Genomic DNA, 16822 nt, shown 5'->3' with positions numbered 1-16822 from the left:
GAAAATGAAAAATTGGGTAATATAGAGCCTGTTTGGATGGGGCTTTTGGCTTATTTTTGTTATAATTATGACTTTTGACTTATTTTTGTTATTTCGACTTAATAAGTTCTTAAAAGCACTTTTTTTTTCTTATTCAAACACTAAAAAAGTGCTTAAAAGCTATTTTGGCTTAAAAGCACATAAAACAAGCCAATCCAAACCGGTTCATAGTAGAACAGAATGAACGTGGCAATAACAACATAAAAGCCAAAATCTGAGAACAGAACCAAAACTATTAACAGAAAATAGACACACATCAATTTCAAGTAGAATATACATAGATCTACTTAAGACCCTTTCTCTTTACACAAATTAGCTAAACAAAGTTTCCAAAATGCTTCTTGTCTCAAGGAAGAAGACCCGGGAAACTGCAGCTTCCGATAGTTGTAACAGACAAAATTAGGTCAGGAAGATGTTTTCGGTTTTCACCTCTTTCTCTTGGCACCAGCTCCAGAACCCCGGCCACCTCTCTTACCCGAGGATTCAGCGCTTCCTTTCTCACTGTTATTAGAACTTCCTCTTCCTCTTCCCCTTCCTGCAGAAGGCTTCTTGCCACCTGAACTCCCGGCACCCTTCAAGTCCATGTTTACTTGGATCCCTGTTGTGAACGAAAAGCAGATACAGGAACAGACGAGAAAGTGTGTTAACAGGTAGACGACGGTCAGACAGTAAATAAATTGTAGAAAAACGCAGAAGAAAACGGGATTGTTCTAGAATATCACTAACCCTTCGAGTTGAGACTCTGTAGATCAGACTGCAATTTTTTCTCAACATCTGCTTGAGTTGACAGAAACAAGCAATAACATCATTAAATACTGCTCCCAATTAGTGTACAAGAATTACACTGTTCTCCTATAAAAGCGAAATGGCATGACCGCAGATGTTCTGAAAGAACTGGTAAAATTCGAAAACTATGCCTAATGAGAAGTACCAACTTCATTGAAATACGAGCAAATATAAAATGCTTACTGCAAAGACACTAAAGAAAAAGACTATAATGTACATGATTTCTGCGAACTGCTATTGCAACCAAATGTAGATTATAACAATTCTTAACAATAGGATGCAACTAATACCGAAGTAATTATCTATCTTTAAGATTCATCAGCCTAACTGCTAGGTTAAAAATATTGAATGGCACATTACCATGAGCCCTTTTAATGTGAGTAGGGGTTGTACCTATGTCTTCTGTCTCTGATGAGTTTTCTTCATCTTCAGCAAGTGCTTCACCATTTTCTTCAGCTAAGCCTTCATCTAGTGGCTCCAGCATTGCTGCAACGCGCTTCTTGGGAGCTTTTTTAATTCCAGGAAGAGTTATTAAATCTGCCGTGCGGATAACACGTGAATTGCTTCCTTTTTTGTATGCCTTTGTCAATGCAGCTTTCACAGCAGGCTGAACACCATCCAGAAGATTCGGATGTCCCTGGTGCAAATGCAATCAACACATGAACAGATTTTAAAACTGCATCAGAGGAATTTGGAGAAAATTGAAAACAATTGTATACCTTGAATTTTGATATCTCCACAATATTATCGAAGTCTTCCTGGCTTATAGAGTATGTATCCATGAATTCCACAACGTTCTCGACTGCTTCATCCTGGGAATTACATGCATATATAACTAAGCAAACAAATATACACAATGAAATTCAGGTTAAGGATGAATATTCCCACCTTAGGCAGCACTTTTAATGGATCTGTCAACTTCTTTGTAAGAAGAGTAAAGTAGTCAAGTCTCAGGTTTGCCCTGAAATGTATGAGAAGATATATTAAGCAGCTGCCACAAATGCAAAAAGACTCTTTCTACAGGCTAGTGCGGGAAGAAGTGATTGGAAAGAACTTTGACTGACTTCCAACTATTGGAAGAAAAAGTGTACAATCAAAAAAGTGTTTGTGATTGTTCCAGAAGAAATGAAACAAAAGATATGGTAGAGCTAGGATAGTTATTGTATGCTATGTTGCTCGGACCCGGCACTTTTGCCGTCGTACCCGTGTCGGTGTCATGCCGTCGTACCCGTGTCGACACGACACCGACACGGGTTAGGGTGCAGGATTCGTGTCAGATCCGGTCAAATAGAGATTGGATACTTTGACCAAATCAGCCAGAAAAAGTAGCATGGGTAGAGTCTGAAAATGTGGGTGACCTCCACAGAAGAAGAAAAGAGGTTGAAAACTGCCGGAAAATTTCACCTGCCGGCGCGTGACACTGACACGCTCGCCGACGCTGACCGACAGTTGGCGCGTGACGGCGCGTGCAAGGTCGGTTGCGGCTGGGATTTTCAGAGATCAGGTCGTCGGGAGTCGATCTATCTCGTGGTGTGTTAGGGTTTATGAAAGGGGCTAGTATGAAGGGTATGTTATCGAAGTTGGTGGGTTAGGGTTTATGAAAAGGGTATGTTTAGGCGGAGTGGCAGGCCCAAGACCATTATAAACTCCTCAAGAAACTTCTATATAACCTATGATAGATAGGTATGTATTTTCCCTAACCCTAATTCACATAATTAGGGAACAAACTAATTCTGTATAACAGTTTGAAAAAAATATTAGTTTAAGGAACCAAATAGAGATTTTTTGAAAAGATAAAATCAAGAATAGAAAGAATTGAGAACAACTAATTTACATTTTTACACTTATATTTTTAGAATTTTGAATTATTTTTTACCAAATCCCCGCACCCGTATCCGTACCCGGATCCGTACCCACGAATCTTAAAATTTAGATCATGCCGAATCCGACCTCTAGATCCGTAACCGTATCCGACACCCGCACCCGAGTCCGAGCAACATAGATTGTATGAGGCCTGCCCAATGCCAGATGCAGAGGCGCATAATAGATCGATATGAACATCATGAGCTGTCCAGTAATAACACAAACAGGAGAACCCTGCTATTGGTAACCCTTCGAAAGTTCTTTTGTGACCATTAATTCTTTTAACAATTTAACGCTGCCCATGCAGAAGAGGAATGGGACAAGACATCGCATCATGGAAACCCCATTCGATAAGAAGATTATCTATATAGTTCTGACTTCAGCTACACTTAAGTAGGTATTGATAAAGAATCTTAACAAGTTCTTTGTATTTTGGAAAATAACAAAGAATTAGAAACGAAATTAAAAACATCATAAGATGGAGAAAATTAGAAAACACTGATAACAATAAAAGAAAACATGTGCTCTAATTGATTGGATTACTGAAAGAACTAAGTCTTTGACAGCTAATGTAAGACTACAAGATAGATCGAATGAACTGAACATGTATCAGGTTAGATGAACAATGAGAAGAAACTAATATGTCAAATATGTTAAACTGAATACAGAAGTACCTTCCCAAATATGATTCACGAGATGCGAGTAGGTGAACATGCAAGTCCTCCAAAATTCGGTAATTCTTTCCCATTGTAGAGTTCTTTCCTAGCCAGCCACCAAACCTGTTAAAGTTGCGTTCTCCCTGCAATATTTAACCCTCACTATAATTTAGGAGGCCTCAAACAAGTGATCTCAGAGATGGAGAATAAGAAACAACAATCACCTGCTCAAGAGTCTGTCTCTGTCCGTGCAACAAAGAAGCACTATAATGAGGGAGGAAAAAAAAAAGAAACGATGAAAGAAGCCACCAGCATTATAAGATAAAGTTAACTTAAACGCAATTGAACTCAAGAAGCTTAGAAAATCTTCTTACGGAATTATGCAAGACGAAACACAACCAGCTGGAGAAAGTTGCCACTGTTGGTATCTTCGAATCTGTACATTTATTAAGTCACTATTTGCAATAGAGTCAGCAGCATGTGCAATTAAGCTCATCCGCTTTAAACCATCATCATCTTTGCCAGCAGAACTTGGTTTGTAATTGAGATAGTTCTCCTGCCATCACATTCTGAAAAAGTTATACCAAAACATATGGAGGTCTTCTCATAGAATATTTTAGACCATCGAGACACTTTCCCCTAAGCTTTTCAATCCTAACATACCAATGCCAAACCTATACCAAGTAACAGAAAGAGGACCTACACACATACTGCTGATAAGCATGAGCATGGCAAAAGAAAAGGAAAAAGGAACAAAAATAGAGTGAACCACCGGAAGCATACACTCAGCTTTATACTATAGAACCTTTTGCAACACTGCCCAAATATCTTGCAGGAACAAAGCCCTTCAGAACTTTTACAGACAACTGTCTTCTCTCGAACACAATTTAGTTATTAACATGTGGAAATAGAGCAATCTAAAAAGACATAAATTAAGGATGGAAGCAAGATCATTGAAGTAAGCACATACTTCCGTAGCTATCATATAACAGCAGTAGTATCTTAGAGAATAAGAACAACTAACCTAGAGGGCTTAATTATACTAGCTTAAAATAAGATACAAGATTATTGCCAAATGTTTGTTCAAGGCATGTCATTTTAAGATGAATGATCAGTTAACAAACTGGGAAAATTAGTCTGAAAGAGAAGCTAATTAGGACAGACAAGATGGAATCTGAAAAATTTTAAAAAGAAAAAGGAAAATAACAAAGCGACCGGTTTCGATTGATACAATTCTACTTGAATGAATACTCTCAGTTCTACAAGGTCTCAAAGTGATATACAGAAAAATGAGCAGGGACATATAAATGAAAATTTAATTCAAATAACAGTAAATTTCAAGAAGAAATAGTAACCTTATGGAGTCTTAGAGTACCTGTACAAGAAGCGGGACAAGATCTGGGTCGCTCATACTGAGGTCAATTCTTTGATCTATTTTCAAGTTCTTGGCGTTAAAATCAAACAGCCTATCAACACAGAAACAAGCACAACTGGTCAGTTCAAAAATTCCATTTATGTCAATACCTGAGCGTGAAAGTACGATGCAATAGCAGTGCATGCTGTAGTCACATGAAATTACTAAAGTGAGATCATTCATTAGGCAATTGCAAGGTATATTTGGCAGAATTTGAAGTATACACAATAAATAGAGGAGTCCACATCTCAAGAATATATCAAGAATATGTAATTTTGTAACAAACTGCAATATCCAAAGCAACTGACAAAATATACAAATTCTATCAGAGAGCAATGTTCAAAGAAGCTGAGTACTAATCCTATACTCCCACAGGACATGTTAATAGGGAAGTTCTGCTTAGTTTCAACCATACAGGTATGGTGAGTGATGTGAAACATCAAGAAAGTACTTGGGACTCAAAACCATGGAACCGAGCTTTAGAATTTCAGCCAACGCATCAGGTTGTATAACAGGGATATCACAAATACCAGTATATGGTTATGAAAACAGAGCTGTTATATTGCCTAAAATCTTGCCTTTCGGAAAATAGTACCAACACATCAAAATGATGCATGTTTTGTCTCAAAATAGTTTTAAACTTGTACCTCTTGTGTGTCAGTTTAAATGTTTAAAATTCCAAATTTCTGCTTTAAAATGTCATTTATAAAGTCAACCACATTCCAACTGGACTTGCAATCTCTAGTGACATTTTTCTAAAACTCTAGATGATCAAAATGAGGGGTAATTGATTGATTGAAATGATATTCAAAAGAGGATCTTTGTTTATCAGTTATTATATTTATTCCTAGACAGCATATTGATTTGTGGCTTTCCCATTTATTGTTTTCACCAAACAAAGTAGCTATGACTTCCATTGTAGGTTGTTAGTAAATCATATAGAATTGATAAGTGATTCTAAAGACAGAAGGGGTTCGTTTTAGTAGTAATTCGAAGGAAAAAAAAAATAAGTTGATCAGGAAAATCCTTACAACAATTACTCCCTCCGTTCACTTTTACTTGTCCACTATACTAAAAATAAATTTTTACTTTTGCTTGTCCACTTTAGCATATCAAGATAAAGACAAACTTTTTTTTTCTTGTTTTACCCTTAACATTAATTACTCATTTCCAAATCATTCTCCAAGTTCAATGAGTCTATACACTAATTAATATGGGTATTATAGTAAAATACATACTTCATTTATTAATTCTTAAGGGGCATGTAAAATCAAAAGTGGACAAGTAAAAGTGAACGGAGGGAGTATATAGAAGAACTCCACTCCTTTAGAAGCTGTAACATGAAGCAGAGGAATCAAATTGCTGGTCTTAAAGAGCCAGGTGAAGATTCATTCAGGAAAAATGGGGTGGACCTGGAAGATCCACACTATTGAACCAATCCAAAAGTAAACTACAAGTACTAAAACTAAAAGTAGATTTATTGAGCTCATTACACAACACGTAATGTTGCCCCCTTGTAAACACCTCACAGCACTTTCTGGTTGCTGGTCATTTAATACAGTACCTTTTAACGATCGAAAAAAAAGTCTTCATAAATTCACCTCCCCATCCCCACGTCAAAAGCAGGCAATGGGAAATGCTTCTGTTTTCTTCGATGTTAGACTTCACTCTAAATTTCCCATAATCTATCTCACCCACTCGGCATCTCTTCAAAAAGATGATTCACATATATAGCTGGGTAAGGACAAATGACACCCAAAGTTCTACGGCTTTTGTTTTTCTCTTTCGACTTATTTCCCACGATAAAGAAACTATGCATTTACATTGTAAAAAGAAAAAATGCCAAAAGAAAGGAACAAAAAAAAAGTAGAAAAAAATCACCAATTAGTTATATTGCGAAGGTTTATGGCAATATATAAATATGGATCTCCAGTGAATGAATTATGGACAGTAAGTAGGGAGGTGGCTTTTTTTTTATTATTATTTGCTGATTGGTTTAAGTGCTTTTATTCCAACTATTACTAGTTATTGATTAAGCTGTTCAATAGCACAAGGTAGTGGAAATAGTCACTCCTGCATATATTTGGGAACAAAGCAAAGAGAAAATCCAACATAGCAATCCATATGTGGGGAAAAACTTAGACATAATATGGTAACATACTAGAAAGAAAGTTGAATCTAAGACATGCATACTTTTCTACAGCTTTGAACGGTGAGATGTCTTCATCCTTTGAACTGCTTAGAAGGCGTTGTCTTATATCATCGTATTGGATCACTGACTTGGAGAGGCTCATGTATTGCAATTGATTTAGAGCCATACGCATATCTCCCCCAACACGGTCTGACAATTCCTCAAGAGCAATCTAGAAATAGAAAAAGAAGAAGATAAACAATGACGAATCTCAGAAAGTTAGCAGATATCTGCCCAGACAACAAAAAAGGAATTATTTGTCCCCTGTGTTTCGGAGGAGCACCACCAAACAGTATATGCTTTGACACATTTAAGCAGGAAAGATCAAAGATCTCAACCAAATATGTATTGACACAAGAACATGTCGCGGTTTCCACCCCAGGTGCAAATAGAGAAATGTTTTAATTGAACAATTATTTTTGGATATTCCTTACTTGATTTTTTTAAAAGAAAAGAACCCTTATTATTTTCTCCATAAAAAATCATAGGTCTCCATCTGGGTGTTTCGGACCTGGATTACTTTATCATGCATTCAACAAACCAACAATATCAAACCAAAGTACAACAGTCCACAAATGTGGACAAGTCAAACAACATTTTATCGGGGATGATGGCTTTTGAACTCAGAAGACAGTACCAAATATTACTAACCACATTTTCTTCAACATGTAATAGGAACTTAAGTGAGTCATTGAAAGAGAATAAACCTCATTGACTTGAATGCCTTCAGCATTTGCCACTTGCTTTAACCTCTTTGCCATCTGTCAAAGAATACTCTCAATATTAGCCATCAAAATTCCAACCAATATTTTCACCTCGTGTCTATCATAAAAAATCCAGCAGGGAACACCAGAAACTTTGTTGATATTGAAACATTACTGGAGCAAAGGATAGCTTGGATTTTGTCCATAACGTGACAGTATGTGGAAGGTACACTGACTAGCATAAATATAGTGCATAATTTGGCGAATACTGAGCACTAAAATAAAATCAAGTAAAGATAACTAACTGTTAGAAGAATGAATATATCATCCAACACTTCCTACTCTACTCATCATCTTATTATGCTCTTACGCATTATTTTTTTCACCAGGATAGCTAGTTTCAATAGGAACATCCACAAAGAAATATTAAAAAGAATAAATATTAGACATGACCTGCTGCTTGGTTGGTTTTCGGAAGACAATTGGTAGGCAATAATTGACAAGGCTCTTCAATTTCTGACTGTACTTATCATTACAAATGCAGATAATAGGAATTTTCGAGATCTTGATGCTAGCAATAAGATCGGCAACACCACCTCTATCTCCAGCAGACATGCCATCAACCTCATCCATAATCAGAACAGTCTTCTGATGGTGCGATCTGCAATCACCAATATGGATTATGACATATCATAATCTGATGTGAGCATTCAAGACAGCAAGGGTATACCTGCCAACATTAGCACTTAGGGATTCATTGCTAACAAGTTCTTTTATGGAATTAGCAGTACTTCCACCAATTCCTTTCTCAATTTTTGAATCAGCCTTTCCACGACTATCACTAGCATTTACCTACACATATAAAGGTACTGTTATATTAGTCCAACAGGAACCAGAGAGTAAGTGAAAAATGATTAGATTACAGACCGGAAATTTTCACCGTTTAAAAGAAAAATACCTCGATGGTTTGGAAACCCAGTAACTGACTAACCACCTTTGCTGATGTAGTCTTCCCTATACCCGGGATACCGCTCAATAGAACTGCTTTTTTAGCACCAGAGTCGTTCGGTTTTTTCCCCTTCCCCTTACTAGCTGCATTTAAAAAGTGCTCATCCCAGCTCTCCAGCCAGCGCTGAATCTGTTCCACCTGAACATGTACCATATAGAAGGTAAAGTCACTCCAGGTAATATCTTTTAATTCAAAAAGCTTATCCATTAAAGAAAGAAAGCAACATAGAAGAATACCAGTGACTTATTTCCTATTATGTCTACAATAGCTTTGGGCCTGTATTTTTCTGTCCATGGTAGTGAAGACTCTTTAGTTTGGCCTTTCCTCGTGGCAGGAGATGCTCTACTCTTGGCAGGAGATGCACTACTCTTGGCAGGAGATGCAACAGATGTCAATTCTTTGGCAGCTAGAATCTTTGTGGCAGTGCTTCCAGTTCCATCACCTAAAAAACCAACATTGTCGCATTTTAACCCATGAAGGCCCAAAGTCAAGAATGTGAAACAATCACCTCAGTATAAGAGGTACCAGAAATATAATGCTACATTGTCTGACGGACTTGACATCCCCATCATTCACCAACCCAAGAAAAAGGGATCAGATGCATTTTCTCGTTTAGTTTGTAGAAGTAACCTAACATCGCTCAGGTGTCTAGTCTATTAACAGGCTGCCCCCGTCGCTGTCCAGGATGTCAACAACGTTTCCATTCTACATAAACCACTCAGTTGTTTATGTTTCTTCCATCTGATTTTGCGTCGCACACTTTCCTTGTTAGTTTATCTCGAAAGATTGTCACGTCTCTGTGTTTTTTTTATTTTTATTTTTAAGAACTGATAAATTCTGTCACGTCTCTGTATTTGGAATCTAATAAATCATATCATTACCATTTTACCCTTTAACATGATTTGTTAGAACCCAATTGATATAAATTCCAAATATTATGAGAGAGAAACATGAAAGGACAGATGGATCTCTCACCACCTTTCAGTTAATTATTGATAGTCGGGTAATTTTGGTACTTTGCATATATTCAGCTTATGTGGCAATAATCTTCCTTTGTTTCTTGAACTTTGTGCTGAATCAAACAATAAGACAGAGGGAGTATATATTAGCTTTCAGCACTAATATTACTATTACCTTCAATACAGCCCCAATTGATGTACATACCTTTAATTCCAGTGCTTTGTAACAAACTAATTTTGTGGCACAAACCAAATGTTTTTTAAAGTGAAATGCGCAAATAAGCAACAAGGTCCATGGGCTTGAAGCGAAAAGCAAGGAATGACCCGCAAGCTTCTTTGGAGAAAGCGCACAATTTACTAAAGATTAAATGAATTTAGTACTATAATAATCAAATTGCAACTAAAATAACAAACTTAAGTATCCAACATGAAGTTCATATTAATCCAACTGCTCAAATTTGAGATTCAAACAATTGACGGGTTGTGATTTGGATCAGTTTGTGCATCATGTTAAAGAGATAACACCCCCCCCCCCCCAAATTGCTTCTTCGGTATAGGCGACAAACCAATGGCTCACTTTTTTTCTAAGGAAAGCGGGTCGTTTGGACTTTGGAGAGAAAGAAACACGTGCGCTTCTGAAAGTGTTGAGTTGAAGAATAGAATAGGAGTTGATTATCCCCCTTATATGGAGATTTTGTACCTCCTCAGTACTTTAATAAATTACTTTACTGATCAAAACAAAAAAAGTGTTGGAATTGAATTTGTACATTTGAGGAATAGCCTCTTATGCCTTATCCTCATTTCCTTTTGGTGCACCCATGAGGTTCCTTTATGTATAGAAGATTAGCAGGGTGTTTGGATTGGCTTTTAAAAAGTAGCATATAAGCCAAATTCCAAAAGTAGCTTATAAGCCAAATTCCAAAAGCCAACTTTTGGCTTATTTTTGTACTTTTTAGTCTAAAGTAAGTGCTTAAAAGCACTTTTATCTTTCCCAAACACCACAAAAACTAGAAAAGAGCTTAAAAGCCAATAAGCACTAAAAATAAGCCGCTTTTGAGCCCTATGTTTTATAAAATTAATACTGGATAAAATAAAATGGTTGTTAAGCAAATCTAGAATCTGCTTCTGGAACTATTTGGGGTTAAATGGGTGATGCCAAAGACTGAAAACTTGCTGTCATGCTGGGAAGGCAATGACAGGAACAAGGACTTGAAGAAAACCTGGAAACAGATCCAGCCGACAGATCCAGACGGTGCTATGGGTGGAAAGAAATGCTAGGTGTTTTGAAGGCAAAGCAAGTTCAACAAAATTAGAAGTACAGGTGTTTGTGTTTACTGGCTGTGTGATGTGGGCTACAGTATGATAGATTCATGGTTTGTTCGTTATTCCTTTTTTGTCTGGCTTTGAATTGCTTGTTCCTATGCTGAGGGTCTACCGGAAACAGCCTCTCTACCTTGGTAGAGGTAAGGTCTGCGTACATTCTACCCTCCCCAGACCCCACTTTGTGGGATTTCATTGGGTATGTTGTTGTTGTTCTTTTGTAGAAGGGAGCCTACTTTTGTGTGCGCCGCCATCTTAGTGTTTCTAGCATTGTCTTTTCTTATTGAATCAATTCTAAGAATCTTAACTTGTAGCAGACGAAATTTAAAATGTAAATGACGGTTTTTATGGTCAACAACAACAACAACAACAACCCAGTGAAATCCCATATCTTGGGGTCTGGGGAGGGTAGACTGTACGCAGACCTTACTCCTACCAAGGTAGGATGGCTGTTTCCGAGAGACCCTCGGCTCAGACGGTTTTTATGGTCCCAATTATTTAAATGGAAATGGAAATTGATGATATTCCTTTCTTCTTATTTTTTTTTTGAATCAAGAAAAGATTGATGCTATCTTTTTCTTTCAGTAAACCATTCAGACTTTTTGGCATTCCCAAGTAATTCTTGTTTTCATGAGTTCCGTCCGACATTTATAACATTCTCCTATTTTCTTTTCTTTTTGAAGTGCCTACTGCCTACTGAACTTTAGAGGCATTGTTAAAAAATATCATAAACCCATTCATCTCTAAATACCATAAACCCCCTCATCTTTTACTTACGACTGACTACATCCCTAGAAATAAACAAGTCATTAAAAATATAAAAAGGACAGCAAATGAGAGTTAAAATTACTTTTATTCTGTGAATTTCTCTTTGCAGAAGAAACAACAGTGTCCACAGATTTCTTTGACTCGGGTGGTGCAGCTGACTTTGATTTTTTCGATGACCGGATCTTTTCAAACAAACCATCCTCAGTGAGAAATGCAGTTCTAGTAGCAAAAGTATAGGATATCAACATTAGTTCAGTAACAAATGAATAAGGAAAATGAGAATATGCATTGACATTGGACTAACCCAAGCTCCTTGGCTTTAGAGGATTTCCGTCCCTCGATGTCTTCATCGCATAAAAGATAATTCTGCAACAGAACAGTGTGAAGGACACCGTAAAACAATTAGGTTTAGCAAAGATTTGTAAGCGCAAACAATACCGTTTTCTTGCTAACAGATCCTGTGACACGACCACCGTGGCGTTTAATCAAATCCTCAGCTTCTTCTCTTTCTAAACTGAAAGCATGAGAACCGAATGCATGTCAAGCTCTATGCCATTCACATATCCAATCCCGAGAGAAGTTAAAGAAAGTAACACAGATGAAAAGACTTAACCTTCTACATAGTGCACTCTTACAGTGAGTTCTACATGCTTATAAGCAATAAAGATATATGCAAAAATCCCTGTGCTTATCCCTACAGGCCATAATATTGCTGAACAATATGCAAGCAGACTCAATGAGGTACCTGTCTAGAGTTCCACTAATTACAAAAGTCAAACCAGCTAAACAGTCTGGGGCACCTTCAGGGACTTCCTGCGAAGTAGAAAGACCACAGTCAAACCAGCTAAATCAGACAATTTTTACCAAAAGAAATTAGCTTCTGCAATTTTCTACCTTTTCCCCCTTGTGAGGAGGGTCTTTTCTTTCACCAAAATTCATGAAACCGCCCCGTCCTCCACCACCTCTGCCTCGTCCACCACTTGGTGCTGCAGATGGTCCTTTACCACCACGCCCACGTCCACCAGATTTGGTGTCCTTGACAGCTGAGCCATCATCATCACTTTCATCAAGAGGGACGCCCTTTCCACTGGTCTGAGCTGCCCGTCCACCACGCCCTCTTCCAGCAGGTTTGAGGTCAGATTTTTTGCTCTTAAGATCGTCGTCACTTTCATCACTTACCACATTTTTCCGCGCAGATCCCCTTCCAGATCCACTTACCGACTTTTTGCTGGGAGTGACATTTTTCGATCCCGTCGCAGATGCAGGCAGTACAAAGTCGTCATCATCATCAGCTTTGTGAATTCTTTTCGCAGCTGGTGGCTTCTCATCAACTGATGAACTTCCACCAGCATTTTGAGCTTTTCTTTTTGCTGATACTTCCTCAACTTTTTCTTCTTTTGCCTTCACCTTGTCTGTAGCAAAATATTTACTAGTTTTCCTTCTGCCAGCAGTATCTTGTCCTTCTTGTACCTGGTGCCCATAAAATGGAGGAAAAAAGCAACATTAACAAAATAGAAAAGAGGCTGATGTCTTCCGTAAGTTCTAAAATTTCAGAAAATTGCATTTGATGATTCCAGTAGAAACTTTCCACCATCTCAAAAGTTCTACCTACTAACTACACAACCCAACAGTGAGATAATTAAAAAATTTAAAGATCAATCATATTCTACAGGACTAGTTGAAGGTGACCAGCTTTTTGTTTTACTGCAAAAACAATAGAAACAAGGAGTTAATGTTCAGAAGTTTAGAATTCTTAATATAGGACACTAAGTTTTTATGGAAGCTCCAAATGATATTCAGATTAGTTCAGTTTCCCACTAATTTTCTACCATACCTTCTATTACTCTAACGATTCTATGAACAGCTGAAAAGCCACTACCTAAAGGAGAGATCTGCCAATTGCCTTGACGCTGAAGTTTTACAATTAGGATTTCCCCAGAAATAAGTAATCAACATATCCTATTCTTTCTTAAATGGTTAGGTAAGCGATGAACTACATTCATGAATCTTAAAAGAAGAGCTCAAGAGCTGAAGTCAGTGGGGTCCGGCCATATATGCAAAGGATTGTTTCCATTGTTATCATTCATTCTCTTTCTTTATAGTTCATTTTTGTCTTAAAATACTTCAGACCCTTCCAGGCACTAGGATGGTAAATTTCATGGACTTATTGAAGTTATAACAAAGTCAAAGTAGCAGCTAAAACAAAAAATCTCTCTTCATCTAGACTTGATATCATAGTATATCACTTTCTGTCTTCATCCATGCTTTACGCATTTTTCTTCCCTTTAAACGAGTTTAGCTTTTTGCACCAAATCCACAAAAAAAAGGGGGTGGGGGTGGGGGGGCAGTCCATTCTAACTCATTCGTTAGATTCATCCTCTTTTTTTTTTTATGACAAGGGAACCCGCAGTCGCTACCCTTTGGGTGCGCACAGGGTAAACCCCGCTTCTATGCAATAGCTCGCAAACCACACAGAAGAGATAACTCGCACTAGGCAAGCCCCGTGGCGACAAGCTAGACCCAGAAGGCAAATCCCCTGCTTTTTGTAGGCAGGGAGTTTCGAACCTGAGACCTCCATTATGAAAGCCCCATGCTCAACCAACTGAGCCACCCTTGTTGCTTTCAAGTTTCAGGAAAACCATTCTAGCTAGTAATCCGTTTCTTCCTCAAATAAGTCCATTCCATTTCTTTTTTTCAGGATGAGTTCGGTGTGGAGGAAAATATCCAATTTTCTCATATTCGGTTGGTCAAAATTTTTGGAAATTAATTTTTCGGGAAACAAGTTCCTTAAAAATGAGGAAAATGACTTCCTTAATGGTAGTAGGAAAAACAAGTCCCAGAAGTGTCACTCCACATTGACTGCCTCCTCCCCAACCTCGAACTCACCTCATCCCCAACAGCCCCACCCCAACCCACCGCCCCCAGGCCCCCACCACATAGTATTTGTCTAGATTAGATATAAATGGTTTTAGAATAATATTTTTTTCTTACGTACCGAACACAAGAAAATAAGTAAGAAACCCACATATTTTCCTGGAAAACATTTTTCATGGAGAACATTTTCCTTCATACCAAACACACCCTCAGTTTCTCATTAAATAACTCAAGTAGAATCGCAGGGTCAAGGCAATCGATAGAAAAGAAATTAAGTCTCGAGAAATCTCAAAAAAGAAGCAACAAGCCAGCCCCACCATGCCAGGCAGTCAGAAAAGTTTCCGAGAAATAGAAATAAGAAACAGGCAACTTTTTTGAGACTAGAAACAGGTGACTACATTATCAAACACTTAAACTAACCAGAGTACAACGAGAAAGCAAGTGAACTCAGAAAAGTGATCCAGATACAAAACACTTACCAGGTTTTCTGGCTTTGGACTAGTTGGAGAAGGCTTTTCTGCAGCACTATTCTTGGACAAACTCCCATTACCCGCACCTTTGTCATGCTGCTTCATGAACCATTTCCTGATATCTGACTGTATTAAACAGAACTACACTATCAACCTCTCAAGCCATGCATCTCAAACTCTAAATAGTTGAAGAACACATACTTCAATCTGGAAATTCCAGAAATCACAACTTTAATTTGATTTAATTAAGCATTTTAAAATGTGGGACAAGTTAAAATTGATACCATACAGCAAATATTAACATGGGCATATCACAAATCAAGAAATGATCAGAATTCCATGTATTAAAATCTTACAAACTACTGAAAATTACACAAATTAGCATTTTTAAAGGTTAAACAGGATTATGAATAAAACTGAGACACAAGTATTACCATTTTTTTAATGACACCCAATATCTTGAATTGGCAATTTCTACCTCAATTTCCACTTTTATCTTCAAAATGCCACCTAAAGACAAATAAAAAAACATAAAAACAGATTAAATCAATGTATGAGTAATTTCTTTATACAAACCTCAAAAACCAAACAACTGCATGGAAAAGACAAGCTAAAATAGGTACAATACAGAGAAAATTAACATGGATATACCCAGTGGCGGAGCTACATGCATCCAAGTCGCCGAAAAATTACACTGTGTAAATACCTAAAAAGATTCTTTTTTTTTAATGTATATATATACTATGTGTTGAACCCCCTTAATTTCATCGTAAAATTTACTTTTTTATATTTTGACACCCCTTAGCAAAAATCCTAGTTCCGCCATTGGGTATACCACAAATCAAGAAAAGGTCAGAATTCCTTGTATTAAAATCTTACAAACTACACAAAAATGCAAAATTACACTGCGTAAATACCTAAAAAGATTCTTTTTTTTAATGTATATATACTATGTGTTGATCCCCTTAATTTGGTCGTAAAATTTACTTTTTTATATTTTGCCACCCCCTTAGCAAAAATCCTAGTTCCGTCATTGGGTATACCACAAATCAAGAAAAGGTCAGAATTCCTTGTATTAAAATCTTACAAACTACACAAAAATGCAAAATAGTAATGTGATAAATTGGCAATTACTCCTCAAATGTGACATAAGTATTACCATTTTTTTATGACACCCACTATCTTCAAAATGCCACCTAAATACAAATGAAAAAACATAAAGACAGATAAAATCAGATACAAAATGATAAATTGAATAAATGTATTGAGTAATTTTCGTTATACAAACCCCCCAAAACGAGATAATTGGCAATTAAGAGCAAATTACCATTAGCGGTGTAGGGTTTTTGAGAATTGACACACTTTGCCACTGTGGGTTTAACTGGTTTTTTTATTTGAGAAATTGATTTATTTTTTGGAGCTTACTCGGGGTTTGGGCCAAGGTGATGGGCTTAGAGCAGTGTAAAGGTTCAAGCCCAATGGGCAATTCGCAGGAATATCCTCTTTTGGGCTGGTCTTGAATTTTTTATCCGTCATCAAGTTGGTGGTCTTTAATTTTTGTCATTCGCTTAATACCGTGAGATTCAGAATTCAAACTCCGACTCAGTCAAAAAAAAAATGCAAGGGAGAGTTTTATAGTGAGGTTAGGCCTGTTAGGGCTAAAGTTAGGCCTCAGGCGGAATTTTGAATGCAGAATTCTACCTTAAGAGTTCAAAACTCTCCCTGTAGAGAGAGTTTTCCATTCAAAATTCTGCCTGCAATGTGAATCC

The 16822-nt window shown here is 37.3% G+C and overlaps 1 protein-coding gene across 2 annotated transcripts; it reads right to left on the bottom strand.

Annotated features, from left to right (window-relative positions):
• Positions 1 to 207: 207 nt before the first annotated feature.
• LOC132602933 (replication factor C subunit 1) lies at positions 208 to 16477 on the bottom strand. Of its 2 annotated transcripts, XM_060315754.1 has the most exons (24): positions 16381 to 16462; positions 16213 to 16249; positions 15488 to 15563; positions 15063 to 15179; positions 12604 to 13179; positions 12455 to 12522; positions 12148 to 12223; positions 12014 to 12075; positions 11792 to 11928; positions 8899 to 9104; positions 8612 to 8800; positions 8384 to 8505; positions 8107 to 8314; positions 7657 to 7710; positions 6952 to 7121; positions 4720 to 4810; positions 3719 to 3900; positions 3569 to 3608; positions 3363 to 3487; positions 1714 to 1786; positions 1545 to 1637; positions 1219 to 1462; positions 766 to 813; positions 208 to 637 (listed from the first exon to the last, which is right to left on the bottom strand). In XM_060315754.1, exons 3-24 carry the CDS (start codon positions 15488 to 15490, stop codon positions 465 to 467), a joined length of 3057 nt encoding a protein of 1018 aa, XP_060171737.1. In that variant the 5' UTR covers positions 15491 to 15563; positions 16213 to 16249; positions 16381 to 16462; the 3' UTR covers positions 208 to 464. The 2 variants fall into 2 exon arrangements, with proteins under 2 accessions (XP_060171737.1, XP_060171738.1); XM_060315755.1 differs by lacking the exon at positions 16213 to 16249 and having other exon boundaries at positions 16381 to 16477.
• Positions 16478 to 16822: the final 345 nt, after the last annotated feature.

This window comes from Lycium barbarum, chromosome 7, assembly GCF_019175385.1.
Source record: "Lycium barbarum isolate Lr01 chromosome 7, ASM1917538v2, whole genome shotgun sequence".
In the NCBI taxonomy this organism is placed as follows: Eukaryota; Viridiplantae; Streptophyta; class Magnoliopsida; order Solanales; family Solanaceae; genus Lycium; species Lycium barbarum.
The sequence above is the reverse complement of the archived record's forward strand: the minus strand, read 5'-3'. Positions and strand labels throughout refer to the sequence as shown.